This window comes from Oreochromis aureus, linkage group 22 (genome assembly GCF_013358895.1).
Source record: "Oreochromis aureus strain Israel breed Guangdong linkage group 22, ZZ_aureus, whole genome shotgun sequence".
NCBI classification, from domain to species: domain Eukaryota; kingdom Metazoa; phylum Chordata; class Actinopteri; order Cichliformes; family Cichlidae; genus Oreochromis; species Oreochromis aureus.
In genome coordinates, this window is record NC_052962.1 from 15092869 (window position 1) to 15116219 (window position 23351).

The 23351-nt window shown below is 40.4% G+C and overlaps 1 protein-coding gene across 2 annotated transcripts; it reads right to left on the bottom strand.

The window, feature by feature from the left end:
• Nucleotides 1-206: 206 nt before the first annotated feature.
• LOC116332990 (oxysterol-binding protein-related protein 3-like) lies at nt 207-22041 on the bottom strand. Of its 2 annotated transcripts, XM_031756103.2 has the most exons (22): nt 21947-22041; nt 13869-14059; nt 13414-13530; nt 12650-12703; nt 12414-12527; nt 12065-12217; nt 11877-11967; nt 11660-11763; nt 10993-11082; nt 10702-10873; nt 10428-10552; nt 10191-10316; nt 9478-9571; nt 8355-8590; nt 7192-7329; nt 6798-6861; nt 6242-6320; nt 5983-6127; nt 5346-5490; nt 5101-5227; nt 2577-2699; nt 207-1084 (listed from the first exon to the last, which is right to left on the bottom strand). In XM_031756103.2, exons 2-22 carry the CDS (start codon nt 13929-13931, stop codon nt 988-990), a joined length of 2457 nt encoding a protein of 818 aa, XP_031611963.2. In that variant the 5' UTR covers nt 13932-14059; nt 21947-22041; the 3' UTR covers nt 207-987. The 2 variants fall into 2 exon arrangements, with proteins under 2 accessions (XP_031611963.2, XP_031611964.2); XM_031756104.2 differs by lacking the exon at nt 10993-11082.
• Between the last annotated feature and the right edge of the window lie 1310 nt (nt 22042-23351).

Genomic DNA, 23351 nt, shown 5'->3' on the forward strand with positions numbered 1-23351 from the left:
CCCTCTAACTTGTTTTTGAGCCCTACAAGCGTCTGAAAACAAACTGCACGGTAAAATATTTTACTATGTATCCTTAAAATGTGCCAAATATTCTTCACAAAAGTGGCTTCATTTAAGTGGAAATAAACAGGCTCTCCAATTGTGTAAGATTTATTGCCATGAAGCATTTGTTGCAACAAAGAAATAATCAACCAAACACACGTTTCTTTACTTTATGTGCCAAGTTTATTTCAATGAGGGGGCATTTTTTTGATGACCATTTGAAGAGACTGGTAGTGAGGCAAACAAGAACCTGTGAGACACCATTACTTGTCCATCCCTTGTAGAGTTAATCTTCTTTCAACATGGAGTGTCATTGCCATTTCCTCAATGAAAAACTGTGCACTTGATCCCATGACAGGATTGATTATAACAAGGCAGCATACTGATTCCTGTTTATCACAAGAATCTCTAATCGGGCATCAGCTGGAATAATAAGAAATTCCTCGAGTCACGATGTTAACTCGATGGAGCACATGAGCAAGATAAAAAAAACATTTGCACAAGTTCCCATCAGCCCCTGACCCTCATTTTCTCTCCAGCTAAGAATCATACTGACATCATTAAAACATTTTTAGTCTGAATGAAAGTGCAAAACTGCTACAGCAGCTCCTTGAATGCAGCACTGCAATAAAAAGGCACTTTGGTAAAAGCAGAGATACAATGAAACATACAGATATGCACCTGTAGTCTACGCTTACATGTAAATTACAGTTACAGGAGGGAAAAGCCTAGGAAGAACCATTGGAAAAAAAGAATACAAAAAACCAAAACACACCAATAAAAGTTCTATAGGTTGTGCTCAGTCCTAAAAGAGGAAGCAGGAAGTGTGGATCCAGGTTACACTGACATGGAACATTACACGGACAGGTCAGGCTGCCCTCAGTTCAGTTTCATACTTCCCTCTTAATAATAAGTCGACTGCAGACGTTTGGTTAAATCCAAAGTTCACCACAGCACAGGGAAGTCCATTTTGCTGAATCCAGGATCTCTGCGCAGCTCCCAGTACGTGTTGTTGCTCACCCAAGTGTCATCCTTAGACTTCCTGTCAGCAAAACACAAATTATCATGAATTAGTATGACTGACAGATACTGAATGACGCACCACAAAATTACAAATAAGAACTACAGATGGAGACAGAAAAATGAGCTCCCCTGTGAACATTTCCCAAATATTACAAAGCATTTCTCCAAACATCCTGGTTTTATTTGGATGCTTACATTACTTTGCACACAAAAAACATTTTTAGTCAGTTATAGTAAAAGTGTATCCTTTTGCTGGATAACAGCCTGCAGTAATTTCTTGTAGTTTTCAGCTAGTTTCACTCACATCTCCTGAGCATCATCAGCCCATTTTTTCTTTGGCAAACCTTTAAGCGCCTCCAGATTTGATGGTCTTCTGGCACAGACCTTGGTCTCGATTCACCCCACAGATTTTCAGGGCTTTGTGCAGTTCTGTTAATGACATTCACTTTGGTCTTCTGGAGGTACTTCTTCACCACGAGCGACCCATGTTTTCTCGTCATTGTTGTGTTGGAAGACAAAGTGACGACTCAGACATAATTGTGCCGCTGAGGTTTTCTTTCAGTATCTTCACATTACCTTCTTCATGATTCCTTCCACCTTGATGAGATTCTCAGTTTTCCAGAAGCGTCCCCACAGTATAATAGTCACACCAACGTGTTTCACTGTGGGGACACTGTTCTTTGGACTGCACACCTCTCCCTATGTTCGCCAAATATAAACAGAGTTTCTTTGGCCAGGATTTGGCAGGATTCTAGCGATTGTCTTCCTTGAGACTACAATTCCCAACTTGATTAAATCATTCATCAGTGTCTTGGCAGTTCCAGGCTCTTTAGATCTCTCACTAGTTTGATTCTTTTGCTTTCTACCTTTGCCAGGTTAGTTCTGTACTTTGTGGCTCCATTTGAATTTCCTGATACTTCTACAGTTCTACAGTTCTGGACACTTGGAAACACTGATTACTTTGCTTTGCGAGCATCAACAATTCTTTTAAAGTCTAAACTGATTTCTTTTGTTTTTGACTTGATGCTTTCTCAAGTGACAGCTCAAACCCTTAAGTTTTCATACTGTGTGTAGGCTGAAAGATAAAGTCAAAATCAAAGTTAGGTTAACTCTGAAATGATCTAAGCTTGCAGAGCATAGCAGTTGTTTGTGCTATAGCTCAATAAAAAGTTCAGTTTTTCAGGGGATTGATAATTTTGACCCTTGTATTTTTTGTTTTTTTCCTGAAATGATTCTTTTATTGGGTGCAAACAGAAAACTAGTGCGTTTAGAAGTGCATGTTGAAAATCATTTGCTCTGCTAAAAGGAACATTATGATAAAAACTTTAAATTTCATACAGGAGCTAATAATTTTACCCTCATCTGTACTTTGAGTTACAACAAGCCCAGGATTATGTTGGGGGAAAAAAACAAACAAACAAAAAACACAAACACACACACACACACACACACACACACACACACACACACCGCACACAAAGACCTTACAGACAAGGAAAAGAGCATCATACTTGAAAAAGCGTGGCTGGTGTGTCATGTTGTTGTCCTGCAGCACTTTCCTCCTCTCCCTCTGGAGCTGCTCTATTCTCTGCTTCTGCTCCTCAGCTCCATCTACATTCCCCTCCTCCAGCAGCCTGGAATAAATATACAGACAAGCAGTCAGGGTGGGGATCAGTGCAGACCTGTTCCTGCTGTCTGTCAGTGCCATTCCAAACCTTCCTCCTACACAAAAAATAAAAGCTCCAGCTTTCGGGCAGTTTTAGAAGTGACTTGATGCCGCTGTAACAATATTAACTTCTGAATGATGTCACTTAATAACATAGCGTTGGTAGTTAATCACTGGATAGCTGTTACACAACTTTGGTAAAGTTGCTGGATTCATGTTAATAAAATATTTTCTAGTTACTCAAATTCAAATGAAAGAACAAAGATTTCTCTTTTCATTTATGTATTTCTGTTGACTCACTGAAACATGTCCCTTCTTATAGAGATAATATACTTATATAGTTATTCAACTATTCTAGGACAGTAGGAATAGATCTTTTGAACACGTAATTTAAAAAAAACTTACTATACCTTTTAAATATTAGACTGTACATAAAAAATGAACACACATGGTCTGAAAAGTGAAGCAAATCCATGTTTAAAAGGCAATGTGCATTCTTTGTAATGGCCAGCAGGGGGCGAATTTCTATAGAAGAAAACGTTTCTCGGATTCACTTGACTGTGAACAGTCTGCTAATGTGTTTATACTCAAGATCTCTGGTTTCCAATCTTAGAGAATGTTGTTTTTGTTGATTATGGTAAGAGTCAAAAAGGAGGAAAAAGTAAATAGGAACTGCCTAACACAAACTTCTTCAAAACCTATTGTATACAATATTGAATATACAAAACTTAATGTACGTTCTCAGTTAAATTTAAACAATACAGTCCAGATAAAAACAAGATGGGAAGCTGAAATAAATAGACACCAGAGGATAGGCAGGAAGAAATATGTGCAGGAGTACACACAATAGCCAACTCCAGACACTAGTAATCGTGGCAAAAATTAGCGTAACACAATCAAACAAATGTTGGAGAAAATGTCAGCCACATGCTGGTAACCATACCTACAATATGTTGGTATGAGATATTAAAGGCAAACAAAAATACCAGAGGGCAGTGAAGGAAGAGAGGAATAATTCCTTTAAAGAAATTGTGTATCACTTTTAAGTGGCTCAAACCTGACCCACCAACATATAACAGCTAGGTCAAGAATAAATAACATAGTCTCTGAGAATTCAACAAGATATATTTATCAAACAGTGGAGGCCAGCTGAGGTGGTCCTGACATATTGAACTGATCTGAGTTAACTCTCGGATCCAAAACCACACACACCGATGTGGTGAATATAATGCCAAAAGTGTTCACTTATCTGACTTCACCACATATGAACTTCTTAATCTGCAGGGTTTAATTTAATGCTGGCCCACCCTTTGCAGCTATAACAGGTTCAACTCTTCTGGGAAGGCTTTCTACAAGGTTTAGGAGTGTTTATGGGAATTCTTACAAAAGCGCATTTGTGAGCCCAGACATTGATGTTGGAAGGCCGGGCTCACAGCCTCCGCTCTAATTCATCCTACAGGTGTTCTATCGAGTTGAGGTCAGGACTGTACCGTCCACTCAAGTTCCTCCACACCAAACTCGCTCATCACTGTCTTTATGAACTTGGTTTGTGCACTGGTGTGCAGTCATGTTGGAACAGGAAGGGGTCATAAACAAACTGTTCCCACAAAGTTGGCAGCATGAAATTGTCCAGAATATCTTGGTATGCTGAAGCATTAAGAGTTCCTTTGACTGGAAATGAGGGGCTGAGCTCAATGCCCGAAAAACAACCCCCATACCATAAGCCCCCCTCCACCAAACTTGACACAATGCAGTCAGACAAGTACAGTTTCTCCAGGCAACCACCAGACCTCGACTCATCCATCAGATTGTCAGAGACAGAAGTATGATTTGTCAATCCAGAGATCACGTCTCCACTGCTCTAGAGTCCAGCGCGGCGTGATTTACACCACTGTATCTGATGATTTGCACGGTGCTTGGTGATGGGTGAGTGAATACTTTTGGCAATATAGTGCATCACATCCACTTTCAAAACGCCAAGTTGTTGACAGCCAAAATAGTCAACGTGAGACTTCAAGATGACGCCTCGGTAATTAATGGATGATTTCATGTTCTATATACAGTGTATGTTTAAAGGACAATCTCTCTCTACAAGCAAGGACATACACAATACTCTTCATCTTTCTGGATCTAGACTAGTATAGCTGTTGCTATGGTACCTCTGCCTTGTGCTGCTTCACACCACATGGGAAAAGCCAGACTTGGCCCAGAAGCTCATGGAACCAAATGGTCAGATTTTACAGCTTTAAATCTATCTATTGTATAAGACCATCTGTTTTCGTTGTTTATTGTAATCAGGACTAAGAAAACAAACTGAGATTCTCAATGTTACAGTCTGTACACAGGAATGAGAGACAAAGAGTGGCAACCTCTGGTCCGGCCTGAAGCGCGTGTCCGAGGGGGGCAGCAGAGGTCTTAAAGCAGGGTCCAGCTCATTTAACTCCACCGCAAACTGGGTGAAGCCGTAGTACTGTTCTTGGTCCACTGGCATTGGGTCTAAACACAGACAGACATAAAAACAAGCAGCTCTAACATCATGTTCAGGTCATTTGTGTGCTTTGACTGAAGCAGTGCGAGACAGTGTGACCGACACTTCCAGCGACTCCTCACTTACTTGCTCTCCAGATACACGTGGCAGACGGTGGGGCCCCTTGAAACACTGCTTCGTGCCATTTTCCAAATATGGAGTGCACCACTTTTCCATCTGAATCTGTAACCACACCTTCTATCTCATTCACTGTAGAGCTCCATGTTCTTGCCTAAAAAGGAAATATTTATATATATTTTTTAAAAGAAGGACACGATACATATACATTACACCATACAAAAGCAGACATTATTTGTATCATACAAACTATGTACTAAATCCTCAATGAACCCTCTTAAATTTAAAAGAAGCTGCAGCATTGTTACTCTTTCTGCATTTATTTTTTTACAGGTCAGTTTCTTATTTGTCCAGTAGATGGTGCTGTTTAAGCTTCTAGTGTTGAAGGACTTTGGCTTACTACTGCTATTATGGCTTTATGTGTAAGAAATGGAAATTTGAATAAGCAGTAATTTTATAACAAGTGTGGATCATTTTTAAGAGCCTGCTCAGATGATGAGGGAGTTTATTTAAAAAAAAAAAAAAATCACATGTTAAAATTACTAATAACAACAGCATGACAGAGAATCACGTGTATTTAGCAAAATAATATTACAAACAGTAAGGGGGGGAAAGTTTCTTACACACAGCATCTTTGTGTCCTAACCTTAACAAATGTAATTTTGCACTGGCAGACATTGCTGTTGATGTTTTTGATCGCCATCTCTCCGTAGTGTTCGATCCAACGCTGGCCACTCAGGATGTTATGGATGCAGGACGTCACCTTGTTCCATTCGTAATGGTCCCCAAACCTGCAGAAAACACACACATATACACGCAATGCAATCACACTGCTAAAACCCTGTGCCGTTTAGCCTGCACTCATTACACATGCACAACAAAATAGAAAAAAGTAAAAAACCTACGCAGGTAGCGTGACACGGGTGGTTCCCATGGGAACGATTTCCATGGATTTTCCCCAGAATTTATTTTTCCATCGAACATCTGGAGAGAAACAATCGCAAAACAACAAGGTGAGGGTGGTCACAACACAAAAATCAGCAAATTATCTGATTTCTATATCTGGGAAGCTGCTTCTCTGGTCACTTCCGTGAACAATAGAGCATTAAGGGAACAATCTGTACCTTCTTTTACTACCCAAGACTGCTCAGTTATTTTTAACAACACGGCAGAATGCATCAGAGCTTCCACAAGCTATATTAGTATAATCAGTAGAGTGATTTTATAGAGTACAATGATGCTAAGCAGTTAATTATCACATGATAGAAAGGTACAAAATGATGGTCAAATGAGATTATTTAGATCGGCCAGGACACCAGTTTCTGCTTCATGTAAAATCTACAGCATGCAGCAAACACACAGGAACAAGGTGTGGGAGCTCTGATGTAATCTGCAAGAAGCCCAGGCAGACAAGAGGGTGGATGTGGGGTGTTTATTCCAAATAAGCCCTGTGGGGCTCACCTTGCCAAAAGGTGAAGTTCTTTGAATCAGCATGACATGCTGACACAGGCGGGTGATGACTCACCTGGAAAGTGGGGAGAAAAAGAAAACAATAATGAGGTCCTTTATGAAAAAGTTGGGTCTGTAAGTTGAAAGTTAATTCTTTGCTAGCTATACAACCAATAAAGCATCAGATCACAGCAGGGCACCATTTCACAGCCCTACATTTGTTGCTACTACTAGACTAGTTTTGTGAAAAGAGTCATGAAGAAAGTGGCATTCATATGTTTCCCCCCCCTTTTTTAAACAGAATCTAATGACGTTGTCACAAATAATTTGACAGTTGCATTAACTTAGAGATGATAACACAGCTGTGTGCAGTCTGAAGAGAATGTGTAAAGTTTGTGACTTCTACCTGTTCAGCTATAAACCTGAAGCCCTTATCAGGCCTGTCGCACTCGTACGTCTCTCCCAGGACGGGGTTAAAGGGTTTGCTTCCTGCTCGGTAGTAGGTGGATGCATAGGAAGATATTGCAAATGTAGCAACATACACCTGCACAAGGAAGGAAGAAAGGGATGGCTCAGTGACTGACACTTGGTTCCAAACAAGAGCAGTAAGATGTTCCCACTCTGTCATTCCACTCAAAAAATAAATATGTCAAATCTGAAAAACACTCCATCAATTTTAAACCCACACTAAGAAGTCAAAATAATATTTTTTTTTTTCCCCCGTCAGAACATCTTTGTACCTACAACCAACTTCAAAAAGTGAGTTTTGAGAAATTTGCATGGGTCATATCCCTGTATGGGATGGGTAGCTGCTCTCCTTTTTACATTACACTCTGATACAAGAACTGATTTGGTTGTAGTTTTAATGAAACACGATAAAGCAGAAGGTGTCAAATTTCAGCCGACCTTTACATACTTGAGGGCCTGAAAGTCCAATAATTTTCATAGTATGAAGGTCAAATTCAAATTCATTGTTTCACTACAAAAGAAAAAAAAACAAAAAGCTGAGAGCCGGGTGGGCTCAGGCAGGAAGCACTCACTCTCTTCCATGGAATGAGCCTGTAATTGGTTTGTGCAAAAAATTCACGTCTCAGATTGTGAAGATAAAACTGTTTATAAGGATTGGTCGGGGAATAAACTAACAGAGGTAAAATCTGTGTGTGTGTGTGTGTGTGTGTGTGTGTGTGTGTGTGTGTGTGTGTGTGCGCATTCATACATGACCCTATTTTAAATATGAATTTGTGTTAAAGATAATACACCACAGTTTGCATCGTTTTATGTTTTATGTGAGTGACTTCCTTGTAATTAAATATTTATTGAAGGCTCCAGAAAAAGTACACATTAGACAAAACAAACATCACAGTAACTTCCAGAGGAAGAGCACAGAGCTTATGTCTGCTAGTTGTGTTATTAATATGCCTGTCAGAGGATCTGAACCTCTAAAACTCTTGTAAAAAATAACTCTGTGAATATGACTTTCAAAAGTGTCTCAGGAAAATTAGAGCATGCTAATTTGAATGTTTTGCATGTGCCGGTTTGTAGTCCATATGTAAAATATTCCCCACTCACCATGCGCTGGTAGGGGTCTTGAGTCTGATTAGCAGTGTCCAGGAGGTTGCTGTACTCCAGCTCCTCACACAGCTTCTGCAGAGTGTTGAGTGGCTCATTGAGGTGCACGGGCATGGCCACCTTGGACAAGTCCTTGCCTATGTTGTTTCTCAGGATGTTCCACAGGCTCACGCTGTTGGCGGGACAGGGAGAGGGCAGAGTGGAGCGTCGACGAGCCAGCGTCACCACGCTGCTCACTGCAGAAGAAATACGATGTCATAACAGATAGTTTAATATGCATGGCTTTAAAAGACATAGACACTGTAAAGTGAACACTGATGTTTGCATGGGAGGAGTGGGATATTTTTTGTTTATATGTTAATATGATTATGTATGTAGATTCCAAGTGTATATATGAACTTGTGGAGGACACCAAGAAGACGACCGACACGGCTGAGTTTGGTGCAAATGGGGAAACTAATAAAAATGGAAATCTGCATTTGGGACTGAATGATTTGATTCCTTCTGTTTGTGAAAAGATTAAAAACCACAGTTTTCATGCCGGTCACACACTGTATTAAACAACGCTGCACTGAGTTTGTAAACATGTCGGGGAGTCTGTGCTGATTTTCAACACATTTTTGGAGCCAAAGATTTATTTCACTGATACTTAGTGATTGTATTAGCTCCAAACTGGTTAAGCATGTACTGAAAATTGTCCACACAAATGCAACATACGTCACATTTTCAAAGCATAAGAAATGTCAGTATCCATATCAATAAAATATCAGTATGAAACCTTACTGTTACTAGGCATCAATAATTTATTTGATGTTGATACGTCACAGAAAGCGTTCCTAGAATCCCTGCCTCTCTTTATCAGAGGTCCTTGCCTTATTTACACAGTATAATTTTTGTAGATGTTATTACATTTCTGTGTTCATAAAAATCTCCAGCACTTCTGGCTCAAAAGCAGTGTCTAAACCACGACAGGGCCTCCACCGTGTTTTACAGATGGCTGTAGACCCTCACTGTTGTACCTCTCTCCTCTCCTCCTCACTACAGATTAGGATTCATCTTTTCATACACAGTGGGTGTCACCATGACTTCTCACAGATGCACAGCTTGTTGCCTTATTACTTACCGGAGTTGTGCCTCTCACTCCCCCCAGCGTTGCTGTAGGTATCCACGGAAACACTGTCACTAACATCACTGATATACGAGTCATCGTCAGACACCTTGAGATAGGAAATCAATGATGAAAGGTCAGTGAGCCACCAGGATACTGAATCAAAGGACAAAAGCACACAGATCTAGAAAGCCTCTGCATCATCGGGATAGAGAGAACATTTTAGGACTGATATGTTATTAAAGCTCAGTTAGGCAGTAATTTTTTAATCCCATTAGCAGAATTGTCTTTGAGCATTCATTCAACTGGTCGAGAGAAATCTACACTTCTACACCTCCCTCTACCCTGACTTTAGGTTTTAGAAAAAGCAAGCATGTAACAAAGACAGTGTTGCTGATTTTTGATTTATTTTTTTTTAGTTTTACACTATAATTATTGTTTAATCTCTACATAGAAACTGTTTAGACTGTGTGTGTTTTTCAAGTCATTTCCATAATGTGTGTGTTATGGAACAAAAGCAAACCTATGATTTCTCTGTCATATATAAATGGTTATAATGATGGCCGATTATGTTAAACGTGGCTAAATATTCAACAAAAACTAACTAACTAACTAACATTTTGGTTATGCCAAACTTTTTGTGTGGGAATGACGTTAGAATGTATCAGCTGATCATTTATTGCATTTTGAACATGGAGATGCAGTCGATCTTGCCGATGATGTCTGACCTCGTTCTCAGAAGAAGAAGAGGACAGGAGGTACTCCTGAGCGTCAAAGAACTCCGTTAAGGACTCTGATCCTTTGCTCTCACTGGAGACCTGGTGCACCAAGGACTGTGGGGCATCTACAGAATCCTGATTGGATAAAAAGACACCAGGTGAGTAAAATCAGACCACTGGTCAGGGATTGTGAGTATTTGTGGTTTAATTCCACAGAACCATAGAATTTGACCCAGTGTCACTCACTGAGGCATAGGCGGTCTTTAGACCGACAACATGTGCTGGCTGGGTGGGCTGCAGGTCAATAGTGTGTCTCAGCCTGTCTCTCTCTGCCACCAGGGAACTAAATGCTGACTTCAGTTTGACGTGGACTGGAGAAAGGCAAATGTCAGAGACGGGAAAATAAGCAGGGACCCAGCAGATACTGAGTTGTCATGGAAACAATGTTATCGTATGGCAGTGAACACACACAAAAAAAAAGCATATTTTTAAATCTACAGTAAACCAGGAAAGGACTCACTGCTGTTGGCCAGTTGGCAGAAGTCCTTTTGCAGATGTGAAGCATCTGCAGGTGATTCTGGGGATTCAGGACACACCTCCTGGGTGTTTGACTCAGCGGTGGAGAGATTTGGATTGGAGGCATGAAGGCGATAGGACTGGGACTGGGGCTGGGAGGAGATACAGCTTGGAACCTGGCAGTCAAATAGAGACAAAAGTGAGACATTACATTCCCTTCTTTCCCACCATTTAATGACTGAACTATATCAAAGCATAAGCAGCAGAGGAAAAAAATAAGAAGCAGGGCGTGAACCTGTAGCGTGGCTTTTGTGTCTTTGCCATTGTTTTTGGACCGCCACCTCCTCGGCCTCTTCTCCTTTTTGGGGATCTCATAAGTAGCTGCCTGTGGCACCACAGACATATTTTGAGGTTGCAACAACATTACTTAGTTCTTAGAAGAATTCCAAGATCAGGGTTTCCACCAGTGTTTTCCCATCCCAGCATCCCATCTTGCTTAATGTGAACCTCCGCAGTTTTTGTTTTTTTTAAAAGACAATGCAATGAATTTACTGTATCCTCCCCCACACCCTTGCCAACTACCAGCTCTAACATTTCTGGTGGAAAGCCTGTATTATTGTATTATTAACATAACAGTTTGTCTCATTAATCCCTTTGAAAAGCAGGTGGACACTACAGCAAACAGCTTTAACTACATTTCCCAAACATAAACTTGTAAATACATTTAGCAATAAAAATAAGCATTTTTTAATATGTTATTTATCCACCTGTAGGCAAACACCAGCTTTTACTGTGAAATTTAAGTGGCTGCTAATGACTTAGGCCCCACCACTTCCCGTCTATGTTCCCCACCACCATGGTAACTAAGTCGCTGTTGTGTTATTGACTTTAATTATGTGGGAAACACATTTATTATTATAAAGAACCACTAATGGCAGCTTAATCCGAGTGCCTGTGCTCACTTGTAGTCCACTGATGACTGGAGCTGAGTATGTGCGGTGCAGGACCTCCATGCGCTTCAGCAGCAGGTTCAGTTCCAGCAGATACGACTCACAGTCCTCCAAGTCTGAAAAAGGAAAAAAAAGTATTATTAAATCAAAGTTGTAGGCACATAAATAAAAGATTAACTGCACCAAGACATCCTGTGATAGGTAAGAAATAAGAAAGAAACAAACCAACCTTTGCAGCACTTGTCCATGTCATCTGAGGAGTGGAGCCAGGAGTTTATCTTAGACTGGTGGATTGACGCCTGCTTGGTAAGAGTCGCCCTCTATTTGAGATGAATGACAAAGGATGATACACAATTTGCACAACACATCCCCAAGAATTTATTTTTTTCTTTACACAAGAGGACTGGGGCAACTTACTTTCCTAAGCGAGTCATTAAGAGAGGGAGAGGATGCCGCATGGGGGTGGAAGAGATGCTTCTCGTGGGGATACATGCTTATTTCATTCTGCCTAAACAGACGGTGATGACGCAGCTTTGACACCCACTCCTCAAACAGCTCCGGGGACTTCACCTGGAAGCCACAAAGTCAAATTAGCTTGAAGAAAACTTGAAGAACCAAAGCTCCTGTGGATGTCTTTCTATGAAACACACAAAATAAATCAAAGAGAAGGCCTAAAGGAGAGGTTAAGGCATTTGCTAGTGAGGATACATCTCAAACAGCAGTAAGAAAAATAATGGGGAATGTAACTAAATGTCTCAAGAGTTACCTTTAGGTGGTAGATGTTGTCTTCTGTATCCAAATCAATGCACATGGCTTTTTTCTTGATTGACATTACAGAGAGACCAACGTCTATGCAGCCATGTAGTTTCCCCTTACTAAGCTGTGCAATAAATAAATAAATACATAAATAAATGAAACACTTTTCACTCGGCGTTTAACTTGTGCACAAGTTTGTATATACAGAAGATAGACAGACAGATGGAGTCATAAAACAATACTTACATTGGTTTCCCGCTTTGCATATTTCATGATGCCTTTCTCCAACAAAAAGTATCTCTATGTTGGAAGAAGATAAATGAATTTATATTTATTTACAGACCTGCCATGGTCTATTAATTACTGCATATATAAACAATTAAACACAATGCAGACTGTGTAGTTTTGCACAACAGTCCCTTTCAATTCTCTTGAACCTGACATTTAAATTTTATTACTGAAGTGAGATAAGTGACCCAAATGATTAAAGATAATCATCACATATTGACATAAGCAGTTTATGGGAATGCTGTAGTTTACAAATGAGAAAGCTAAATAAAAGAGTACGCTGACAGAGCTCAAGGCCTCTTTATCAGGTAAACTATGCTCTGTTAAAGGGGCTGTTCCATCATGTCATAAGGAAAAAGTTTCCAAGTATACATGATTACACTCACTGAGATCAGAAGGGGAGGGGGATGAGTCAGGCTTACTGTGTAATCAGCTGGGAGTCAAAAGAATGGAAAGGAGGAAATACAGAGAGCTAAAAAAGTGGAGGAGGAGGAAATATGGAAACAGCCTGAGGTACAGACAACAAATCAGGATACTAGCACTAGCATCATACTAGTATGCATCATAGAAAGATTACGTAAAACGCTGCACTACAAATAACATTTTTAGTCTAAGACTCTTAAATAAAGGTTCAACACCAGTAGCAGAAGGGTTTAAGAGTCTCCTTTAACAACAAGCAGTGCTGCAGTCTGATGCGTTAAGAAGCCAGCAGAGGCCCTCACCTTATGCCAGCCCTTCATGGGCCACTTCCTTCTCTTGAGCAGGAAGCCTCCCTGCTTCTCAGGCTCCTGCATGCTGGCAGGAACCCCCCTGAGCCCTTCCACAATCTCCCAGTTATCCTGCAGGACGACAGGGCAACGAAGCATGAGACTGACAGTGAATGACTGTGTTGTGTGTATACATTTCACTATCACAGCAGAAACACTATGGCTGCAGTTATTGTTCAGCCTGAGGAATGTGGCACACATTTGTAGGAACAATTAAAATTTGGTCACAATGAACAACCACGAATAACTGAATCACTTTCAACTGTTTGACAGTGAGAGAATGAACACACAGAAACACATTAATAATTTCTCATGTTTTATAGCCTGATGGGCGCCATAGTGTGTGATGTTATTAGAATTTAACAAATTAAACATCACACAATAGTAACACATACGGATGTTACACACACCTGGTTGCCGTCATGTTTAGAGGAGCCGCTGCTGTCACTGTGAGTGGGTGACGTTGATGTCATCTTTTTGCGCCTCGACTAATCCTCCACCTACCGCTGTCTTGTATCTCTGGAAACCGTGGCAACAGAGATCACAGACGAGCAGCCAGGAGCATCACGCTGACCTTTGAAGGCCACTGCAACATCCAGCACTGCGGAGAAAGGAGAAGGTAGGTTTAAAAAAAACAACATGTGAGAGCAACACACAGGTTTATTTTAAACACAACAGCAGCACGCAGCATCCATAATCAGGACGAGATAAAAACAGAAGAATCACTGACTCACTGTGCGTCTGTCTGACTCTGAAATTCCTAAAGTCCAAAGTAGCTGTGTTTAAAGGAAGCTAGCCATAAATATCCAAGATACAGTCATTTCCATGAGCTCCCACAAGCTCAATATGAATGAATTCACATGGAATCAGATGCAATGAGCTTTACACACACAAAGTCAAATATAAATGAGTCAAAGTAGAACACAAGTGTTATAATCAAAGCCCACTGTTAAAGAAGCGCATAAAATGAGCAGACAATCAAGAGAACAGAGGTACATCGCTTTCCATGTTCTCCTCCTAAACACTGTTAATGTCAAACTGGTTTTCCATTAAAAAAGATAAGAAGAGCCCATAATGATAAGGATAGCAATCCATGGAACATATGAATAGTTCAGGCAGGTGTTTCACAGTCACGTGTATCACATAGTGTTATGATTTCAATACTGACCAGCAGTGTTGGGGTCATTACTCAATAAAAGTCACACATTACTTCTTAAAAGTAATGCAGTACATTATCTAATTGCTCATCATAGAGGAATTATTTTCTTATTAGTCTGTAAAAATGCCCTGAAACACACCGTCACATAATTACCTGTAAACAATATAAGCCTATAGGCTACAGTCTCACAGGCCAACACAAACTCTAACCTATCCTAAGGAGGACACACATATGAGCTCTCTTTTAGTTTTGAACAAAAGTCAACAGCACGAGGCACAAAGATAAAAGCTGAAGCTGTGTAAGCAGTACAATGCAGTCGTTTTTGTCATGGACGCAGTTTCCACTTTACCATCAGGCTCTCGTCCTTTTGTGCTGTAAAAATAAAAGTAATGTCCACATCTCCACTCCTCAGCAGCTTTATCACTGTACCGCTCCACTGTTTTCCTCCTCCCGCATACAAACTGAAATCAGCTGCTTGTAGCGCAAGTGCACAGGAAGAAAAACAAGATTGTTGGATTGATGGGTTTTTTTCCTATCCGCCTGAACAACTGAAGAACCGACAAAAGTAATAATACAATTGTAACTGTAATGTAATTACTGAATTTTGTACAGGAATGTGTTACATTACTGTGTTACTGAAAAATGTAATGTGATTACAGTACCCCCAAACACTGTTGGCCAACAGGTCTAAGTATCCTGTATAGTGTATGACATCAGTTTCAGCCAAACATTCATGCTTAAACTGCTCTAAACCCTAAATTTCAGGAAGTTTTTCTCTTGGTTCTATATGATGTCACTGAGAGTGGATATCCTTAATAAAATAATCTGAGGCACACAGCAGTGGCTGTGAGCACAGAAGCCTGACATACCCATTGTTTCCAAGGCGTACCCATGTGAAGTTGGCTTCAAGGGAAGGTAAGAGTATAAATAAATGTGTCAATGACACAAAGCTACTTTAAAAAGTCAGGAACAGTTTAAACTATTCTGCCAAAGTATTCCCTCATCTGCCTTCACTCGCTTGTGAACTTCAGTGACATCCCATTATTAATCTCTAGGGTTTAATATTATGTCAGCTCATCCTTTGCAGCTATAACGGCTTCAGCTCTTCTGGGAAGGCTTTCCAAGGTTTTGGAGTGTTTATGGGAATTTCAGAGTATTCTTCCAGAAGCGCATTTATGAGATCAGACACTAATGTTAGACGAGAAGGCCTGGCTCGCAGTTTCATTCCAAAGGTGTTCTATCAGGCTGAGGTCAATCAAGTGCAGGCCAGTCAAGTTCTTCCACAAGAAACTCGCTCATCCGTATCTTTCTGGACCTTGCACTAACAGTTGGTTGTGGGATATTTAGTAGTGAGGAGATTTCACAAGTGGCATCCTATCACGGTACCACGCTGGAATTCACTGAGCTCCTGAGAGCGACCCGCTCTTTCACAAATATTTGTAGAAGCAGTCTGCGTGCCTCGGTGCTTGATTTTATACACCCGTGGGAAAGGACATGATTGGAAGACCTGAATTCAAGAATTTGGACTGGTGACTGAATACTTTTCACAGCTACTATGTCTCCAATCTAGTAATCATAAAACAAAAGAAATAAAAAGGAGACCTAGTTTTGCATGACAGGTTTGAGGAGTTTTTCCTGATGCCTTAAATGTACACACCAACGCTCCATGTGATGCAACATTCATTCGTCTCCTCACCTCAAATGGCATGCTCCAACCTTGCTGTGCTTGTATCTGTGTGTTAATGGCACTCCCTTTTTGCACAGCCCTCTCCTTCTGTGGAAGTACACTGTGCATGTGAGAGGGGATCAGCAAGGGAATGCCTCTGAGGTTTGCGTGTGACCGAATGTATGCAAATTGGTGTAATTGTTTGGATTTGCTGCTAGCTGCAAACTGAGAAAGCTCTGGTGGTTTATGAACGTGTGTGTAGTCTGTGGTTCCCCTTGCTTGCAGTCAGTCCCATGCTCAGGACGTGAGTCATCAACAGGAAAGAATGCGCACCACACCGCGCTTCGATACCCCCGGCACACCAAAACACAAGGCTAGCGACAGTAAACACACGGCTAAAAGCAGAATGAAGCACATGGACTTACTTCACAGCTACTGCACAGGCTAAAGGGTCAGACAACATATCTGAGCAACCCTCAGATTATAAACTCAGGGAGCTCAGTTTAGCTCATCAAGCTGTTCTGTTTGCAGTTTTCAGGCTGCGACATGTCTGGCATCTTGAGCTGCATTAGAAGCTTCACAGAAATATGTTATGAATTTACTGCACAGCTCTACAGCATATCACAGAGATGTAAATACACCTGTATGTAGTGTAAACAACAAAAGATTAATCCAATCATACAACATTGCATTTACATATAATGTAGGAGCTCAGGGCCTCAACAGTAAGTTTACAACGTCTGAGGCTCACTGAAAAGCTACATGCAAAATATGTGGCGATTATGAATGAAGAAGTATCAAGTACCATTTGAACAAACATGGTTAACATTGCCTCTCTCCCATTCCTGTCATTTTGTTTTCCTTTCATATATGTCAGGAGAAACGTTTGCAATAACTCACATTTCCTCAGAGCAAAACCACGACATGCAAAAGCTGTGCATTTGTTTATCAGCTACGGAGGCCTTTCTGGCTTCTATGAGACGAGTCCCTGAACACCCCACCGGGTGCTCTACTTAGCTCAGCTGACTGATTACCGTAGGACTGTATCTCACCAAGGCCTCTGCACTGTAAGACTAGAAGTGCTGGGGTTTTACCTTCGGTCTTATGTAATGTGAGTCAATCATTAATGGCCCAACACCTTGTAAGTGATCTCACAAGATGGAAAAGGGTCATTCTCATGGTAAGGGCCAATGCTGCTGAGTCACAAGGGTTTAATGGGGGAATAAAAGGTTTAATGGAGATGTAAAAGTGACTGTTTTTTTTCCCTCAAGTGTGGGTAAGAATTTGTCGTTTTGTGAAGAGATGAAACAAACGCAAATGGAAAATGTGTTTAGACTGTAAACACTGAGCAGCGCAAGAGCTGCTTGGGCTAACAACAATAAATGAATATAACTCTGATATGTTCTTCGTTTGTCATATTGTGGATTTTCTGCACACTGCACTTCAGTAAAAAGTACCTACAAGGCCCAGAATGACAACAGTTTATCCCCTAAACTTCAAGACTGTACTTTAAAGCAGTTTTATGTTGAGTACACACGCACAGATTCAACAGACAAAAGTCAGACGTGTAAATACAAGAGCGGATTATTCTTCTTGTAGCCATTTTCACAGACTGTACATAAAAGATAGATGCAGTCAAGGTGAAGTTACCCACTGATTAGTTAAGTCTTATTATGAAACCTGCAGAGGGCACTGAGGGAGAGGCCTTATCATCCTTTTTTTAACTCTAATGGGGAACAGACATTACAGAAGGTGAATGGTGCATTCAATACAACCTGAAACTAATGACTGAGACCATAAACTGAGTAAGAACGTGCTTATAAAGGTCACAGTTTGAAGGCCTGATTACAACTTGAAGAGTTATCATTTATCTTCTGTCTTTCTTGACATCAAATAGGCTAAAAAATATTTTTTTAAACCGCAAACATTTTGTAACACTGCAGCACTCTTCCTCTCACAAACCTCTGTGTTGCTTTCAATTTGTATTGTGTGTTTAATGTGTTCATATTTTTCCCATTGCATACTTTCAAATTCCTTTCCTCAGCAACTCTGCTGCCAGTACGCTTATCCATAATTATGATTGGTCAGATGCTGCCCCCCCTCCTTTCATGTGAACATGTGGGTGAATTTAGCAAATGACCATGACCTGGTAATTGAATTCAGGTAATGGGAAGATCCTATGGGTATGCTGAACTTTCCAGTGCATGGCTCAGGAGAGCCGAGGGTCATATAGACTTTTACAGAATCAGACTTCTTTCTGAAACCAGAAGAGTCGTCTCCCGATGGATATTAAATAGAATCCAAGTTTAAGGCATCTGCATTGGCTTGATTTTTCAGACCGGAAAACTACGTTCATCTTTGATATGCAGCCTATGCTTTTCCCATTTAAAACAGCATCAAATGCCCACAAGATTACAACACTTGCATTCATTGAATTGTTCAGGAATACTTTGAAAGTATGTTTTTACAGGCATAATATGAAGACCAAAGGAATGTCCTCTCTTTTAATTTGAAAATGACTACAGGCAATACAGACTACATATGTTTGCAGAAACAACTCTGACTTTCATAAAGAAAGTGATTGCTCACTGGTTTCAGGCTGAAGCCTGAGAAATTGTAAGGCTGGAGTTTCCAGTTCTGGCGTGGCAAACACACAGACCATGACTTACCAGCCAATCCATCTGCTTTCAACCACAAATTCTTGCAACAGCAGGATTGCAAAAAACCCAACAGTCCACATCATTTTCATATCTGCTCCCCATTTTTACCTGACTGACTCACAAAGCAATGAAGAATAACTGGTCAGAATTAAAGCAGTGCATGATCCTCTTATTAACAAACAGAAAGCTGTAAAAAAACAATTTAAAGATATTCACTTTTTGCAGGTTTCATCTAGCCATTTCAGACATCAATACCCCAAATTTTGTGACAAAAATAAACCCATGTGTGACAGCACACGGTGTGATCAGATGGTGGCAGCAGCACTTAGCTTATCTGACCTTTGACATCAAGTGTGATTGTGTACACAACTGATAGCACTGAAAGAAATACAGTGCCCGTTTCCTTTGTGCAGTTAGAGAAAAAACAAAAAACACACGTGGGTATGAGCGAGTGATCAAAGATATACAAAGCAGCCCCAATATGTCACTCAGCAGTCACTGATTATTTCTCATGTGCAGCTAAACAGCATGCACTTAGATTCCTGACCAGTGTATTTATAAAGGCTACATCACAAAAGATGTCTCTCTGTCTCCTTCCTGCTGAGACAAGAGACACTTTGTGTTGCTGCTCAATCACTGGTTGCTATGGATACAAAAAAAAGGCAAAGCCAAGAATAAAGTTTGTTGATTCTTTATGAAAAATCTGAGGGACATAAAACACCAAACTATTTATAGAACATGTGGTGTTAAAAGCAGAAAAAGATTTCACACCAGTCTCGGTGCTGACCAGCTGGCTGGCATGGAAGTAAGACATAAGATCCTTTAACTTCATATAACCACAGGTGGGCTATTCTCAGACCAACCACTTGGTGTGTTAGTCTAACAAGAGCCTTCTGTATTTACCAGCTTTAAAGTGGGTGTTGCGGAAAGGAGAAAGTGACACAGAGATAACTCAGCGAGTCACTCAGGCCTGGCTGGATGTTTGCACCCAAAATGTTGCAGCAGGGACAAAAAAAACCTAACATTTTAGCTGGACAGCAATCAGCTGATTGACAGACTTAAAACCGACTCCCTTAGAGCAATAATCCTCTGGCCTGAGATCCTGTGCCAGGAGAGCAGACTGGAACAGAATCACTTGTAGTGGGAAATTAATATCTTGCACAAGGGCACTTCACCAGGGCAGACGCATGCCAAAAAATGGGTTTGAAAACAGATTGCCGCATTTATGGACACTCTCTTGCTGCTAATACTCTGCCTAGGGCCTGAGGAATTACTATTTTTATGCATTAACCAGCCGGCTATTTCTGAGATTAACAGATTAGATCTCTAAACGCCAGAAACATCCCAAATTCCCCAACGAACAGGGTGCCATTTTCAAATGCTGCATTTTTGCCCAACTAACCTTAAGTTAGAAAAGCTGGCATTTGTGCTTACAAAGTGGTTTGAAAACATTCATGAATCTGATAAATGATGAACTTTTCAAATAAGAGTCATCTGCCCAACAGTTTTGCCAAAACAGCCACTGAAAGGAAATCATTTAGAGGTTTTTCTGTTCAGATACTCTCTAATTGTGGGTCGATAACGATGCTTAAAATAACAATTTGAACAATAACCAATGATCACATATCGGTACTGGCTGATATATTAGCCTTGTTATTTTATCAGCAAGATAAAATTACATGTACCATTACCATTAATCTATTATGTTACAACAATCAAAATATGTAGTTCCCTTTTCCTCTCACCCCAAACCCGTCACAGCAGGCTGTCCCTCCCTAAACCTGGTTCTGCTGGAGGATTATTCCTGTTAAAGGGGAGTTTTTCCACCCCGCTGCCGCCAAGTGCTTGCTCATAGGGGGTTGTCTGATTGTTGGGGTTTGTTTCTAATGTTGTAGGGCCTTTAACTTACAATATAAAGCATAAAGTATTATTTTTAAAAAACTGAATCAACAATTTTTATCAATTTCAGTATTTCAGCTCTTCATCGTGCTACCATTGAATATTTAGCAAGCACAAAATTCATGTGAAACAACAGATAAACACCAAAAAACATCAGCCCAACCCTGATGTTAGACATGTTAACAAAAACCTTCAGGGCTGTGGTTGTGTTTACATTAGCTTGAATGCTGGACTGGCACTGTGTACTCACAGGCAATCTGTGAATGGCTCAGTGATGGCAATGCCATCGTCACTCGTGTTTAAAATGATCTTGTCTGGGCTAGAAGGTGCATGGTCTAGTTGTTTTACAGTCAAAAAAAGGAGGGTCGTGAATTATGGTGTGTAAACAACAATTATTTTCATTATTGAATAATTGCCAGGTTATTTGGCCAGGTTATTTTTAATATCAAATAGAGGTTTTTGGTGAGGTTTTTTTTTTGAAAGCATGTGTAATATCCAGTTTTGGTTCAATTAAAGTTATCAAATAAATAAAAGATTTTGTTAAACCATGGATTAAATCTCAGCTTCACTACAATGTAAATATCAGATACAAACAAGCTGAATAAAGTAAATAAATAAATAAATATTTTGATGACACTGATGTCAGAGGAGCAGGCAGTGCGGATTGGTTACACCAAGCATTCATTCATGAGGACAGGACTCCATGGGAAGTAGGAACCACAGGTGTCCCGTGTAAGTGCACAACAAAGCAATGCTCGGTTCCCGCTGCCAGCACAGCAACACAAAGTTGTCAGGGTAAACAAAAATTACCAACATATTCCATGTGCTCGAAACAACCCCCCCCCCCCCATAAAAAATACCCGCTATAAGTCGATCCTTACACGTCTATTAAGAACCTAATGTCTAGTGGTGCCCATTAATAATTCTATCGAAAGCGATACTTTTAACTTGAGCGCCGAAACACTCAGCGACAGCCGCCCCGAGAACGCTGTCCAGCGCTTAATGCCAGCGTAAGCTAAACAACTACAGAAAATAAACACACGAATAAATTCACTCGAGAAAAAGCGAAAATAATAATAATGATTTTAAAAAAGACATGCTTACGGTTCCGCGGGTAAAGCTAGTGCATCTTCTCCCGGTAGTAGCGAGCAGCCAGCAGCCTCGTTTTACTGCCAGACTTGTCTTGGGTGAGGAGGGGCCGCTGGGGGGGAGGGAGTGACTGACGTCCCTCTCAGCCAATCGCAATCGAGGATAAAATCGGGGCGGGGTTAGTTTTGTGAAACTCCAGGTTGACGTACACATACGCCTCAAAAGAGTCAAGGTGAGAGTTAAACATTGGGGTCTGCGTGTTGTATGTAATCATTTTAATTCAGTTCAGTTAAGCTTTATTTACACAGCGCCAAATCACAACAACAGTCACCTCAAGGCGCTTTATATACGTCAAAATCATTTTTATTGTGAGGCACATACATGATCTTAAGTAGGCCAGAGCAGTGAAGCTCCCCTTTCTGTAAGTATAAAGACGTTTGAGGTACTTTAATACATAAAAGGAAGTGTAATGTCAAAAATAACGGTTTTCTCCATAAGAAAGAAACGCTGCTCTGGGCTTTAATTGTAAGAAATAAATGTGTACAATTATATAAAAAAAATTCTGTTAGCTCACTGTGGAGACTGTCCTGCAATTATAAAATTGATGATTTGTGTCAACTGAGAGAATTCCTTTACAAAAACAGGAAAAAGCATCAAATCTCTGTAATTTAATTGTTTATCTATTACTTATTTACTTTGGTGTAGTGTTATTGGCTATGGTGAAGGTCTTCTCTTAGTAGGAAAAAGCTGTGAATAGCTGTCAAACATGAAAGCTGTCAAACATAAGGCCTCCAGGCCATGCCCTACAACAAGCACATGACGTGGCGACTGTGGGAAGGAAAAACCCTTATAACAGGTTGAAGGGTTGGAGGTAAGGTGAGGCGAGGGAGACAGGACGAAAAGCATAAAAGTATTTGTGAACAAGTCAGTGTTCTGTTTTATTCACCAACTCCCTCTTTGCCTTTAAAATATGTAGTTCCTTTGTCTGTAACATGAATAACCTGCATGTTTTACAATCCACACCTTCACCGGGCCTTGATGTCTGCATGATTTTTAAAAGAGAAATCTTTACATTCCACTTAAAAAACAACAACAAAGCAGCTTTTAATTTGAATTTCTGCAGTTGTTTATTAAATGAGAGCATCAAAAGTGAGAAGGAAAAGGTATTTGGTATTTGAAATTATTCTAAAAGCTATAAAAAGTATTCGCTCAGTATTTTACCACCAATCTACAAACCTCGATCTCAGTCTTTCCTATGTCACCTATGCCTTACAGTATAGCAACCTTCTAATCAATACATAGCTTGTGATAGTATGCATTATAAGTGGCTTTTTGTTTTAAAAATAGAAGCCACTAGGTGTGGACTGCACGCCTTCATAATTCATCTGGTCTAAGGGCTTCACAACACTGTGCTCACTCC

Coding starts and splice junctions, on each gene's coding strand:
- LOC116332990 (XM_031756103.2), bottom strand. CDS start 13,931: ATGACATCAACGTCACCCACTCACAGTGACAGCAGCGGCTCCTCTAAA. Junction 12,528..12,649: donor ATGCAAAGCGGGAAACCAAT/GTAAGTATTGTT, acceptor TTTATTGCACAG/CTTAGTAAGGGGAAACTACA. Junction 1,085..2,576: donor CACCAGCCACGCTTTTTCAA/GTATGATGCTCT, acceptor TTTTGCTGACAG/GAAGTCTAAGGATGACACTT.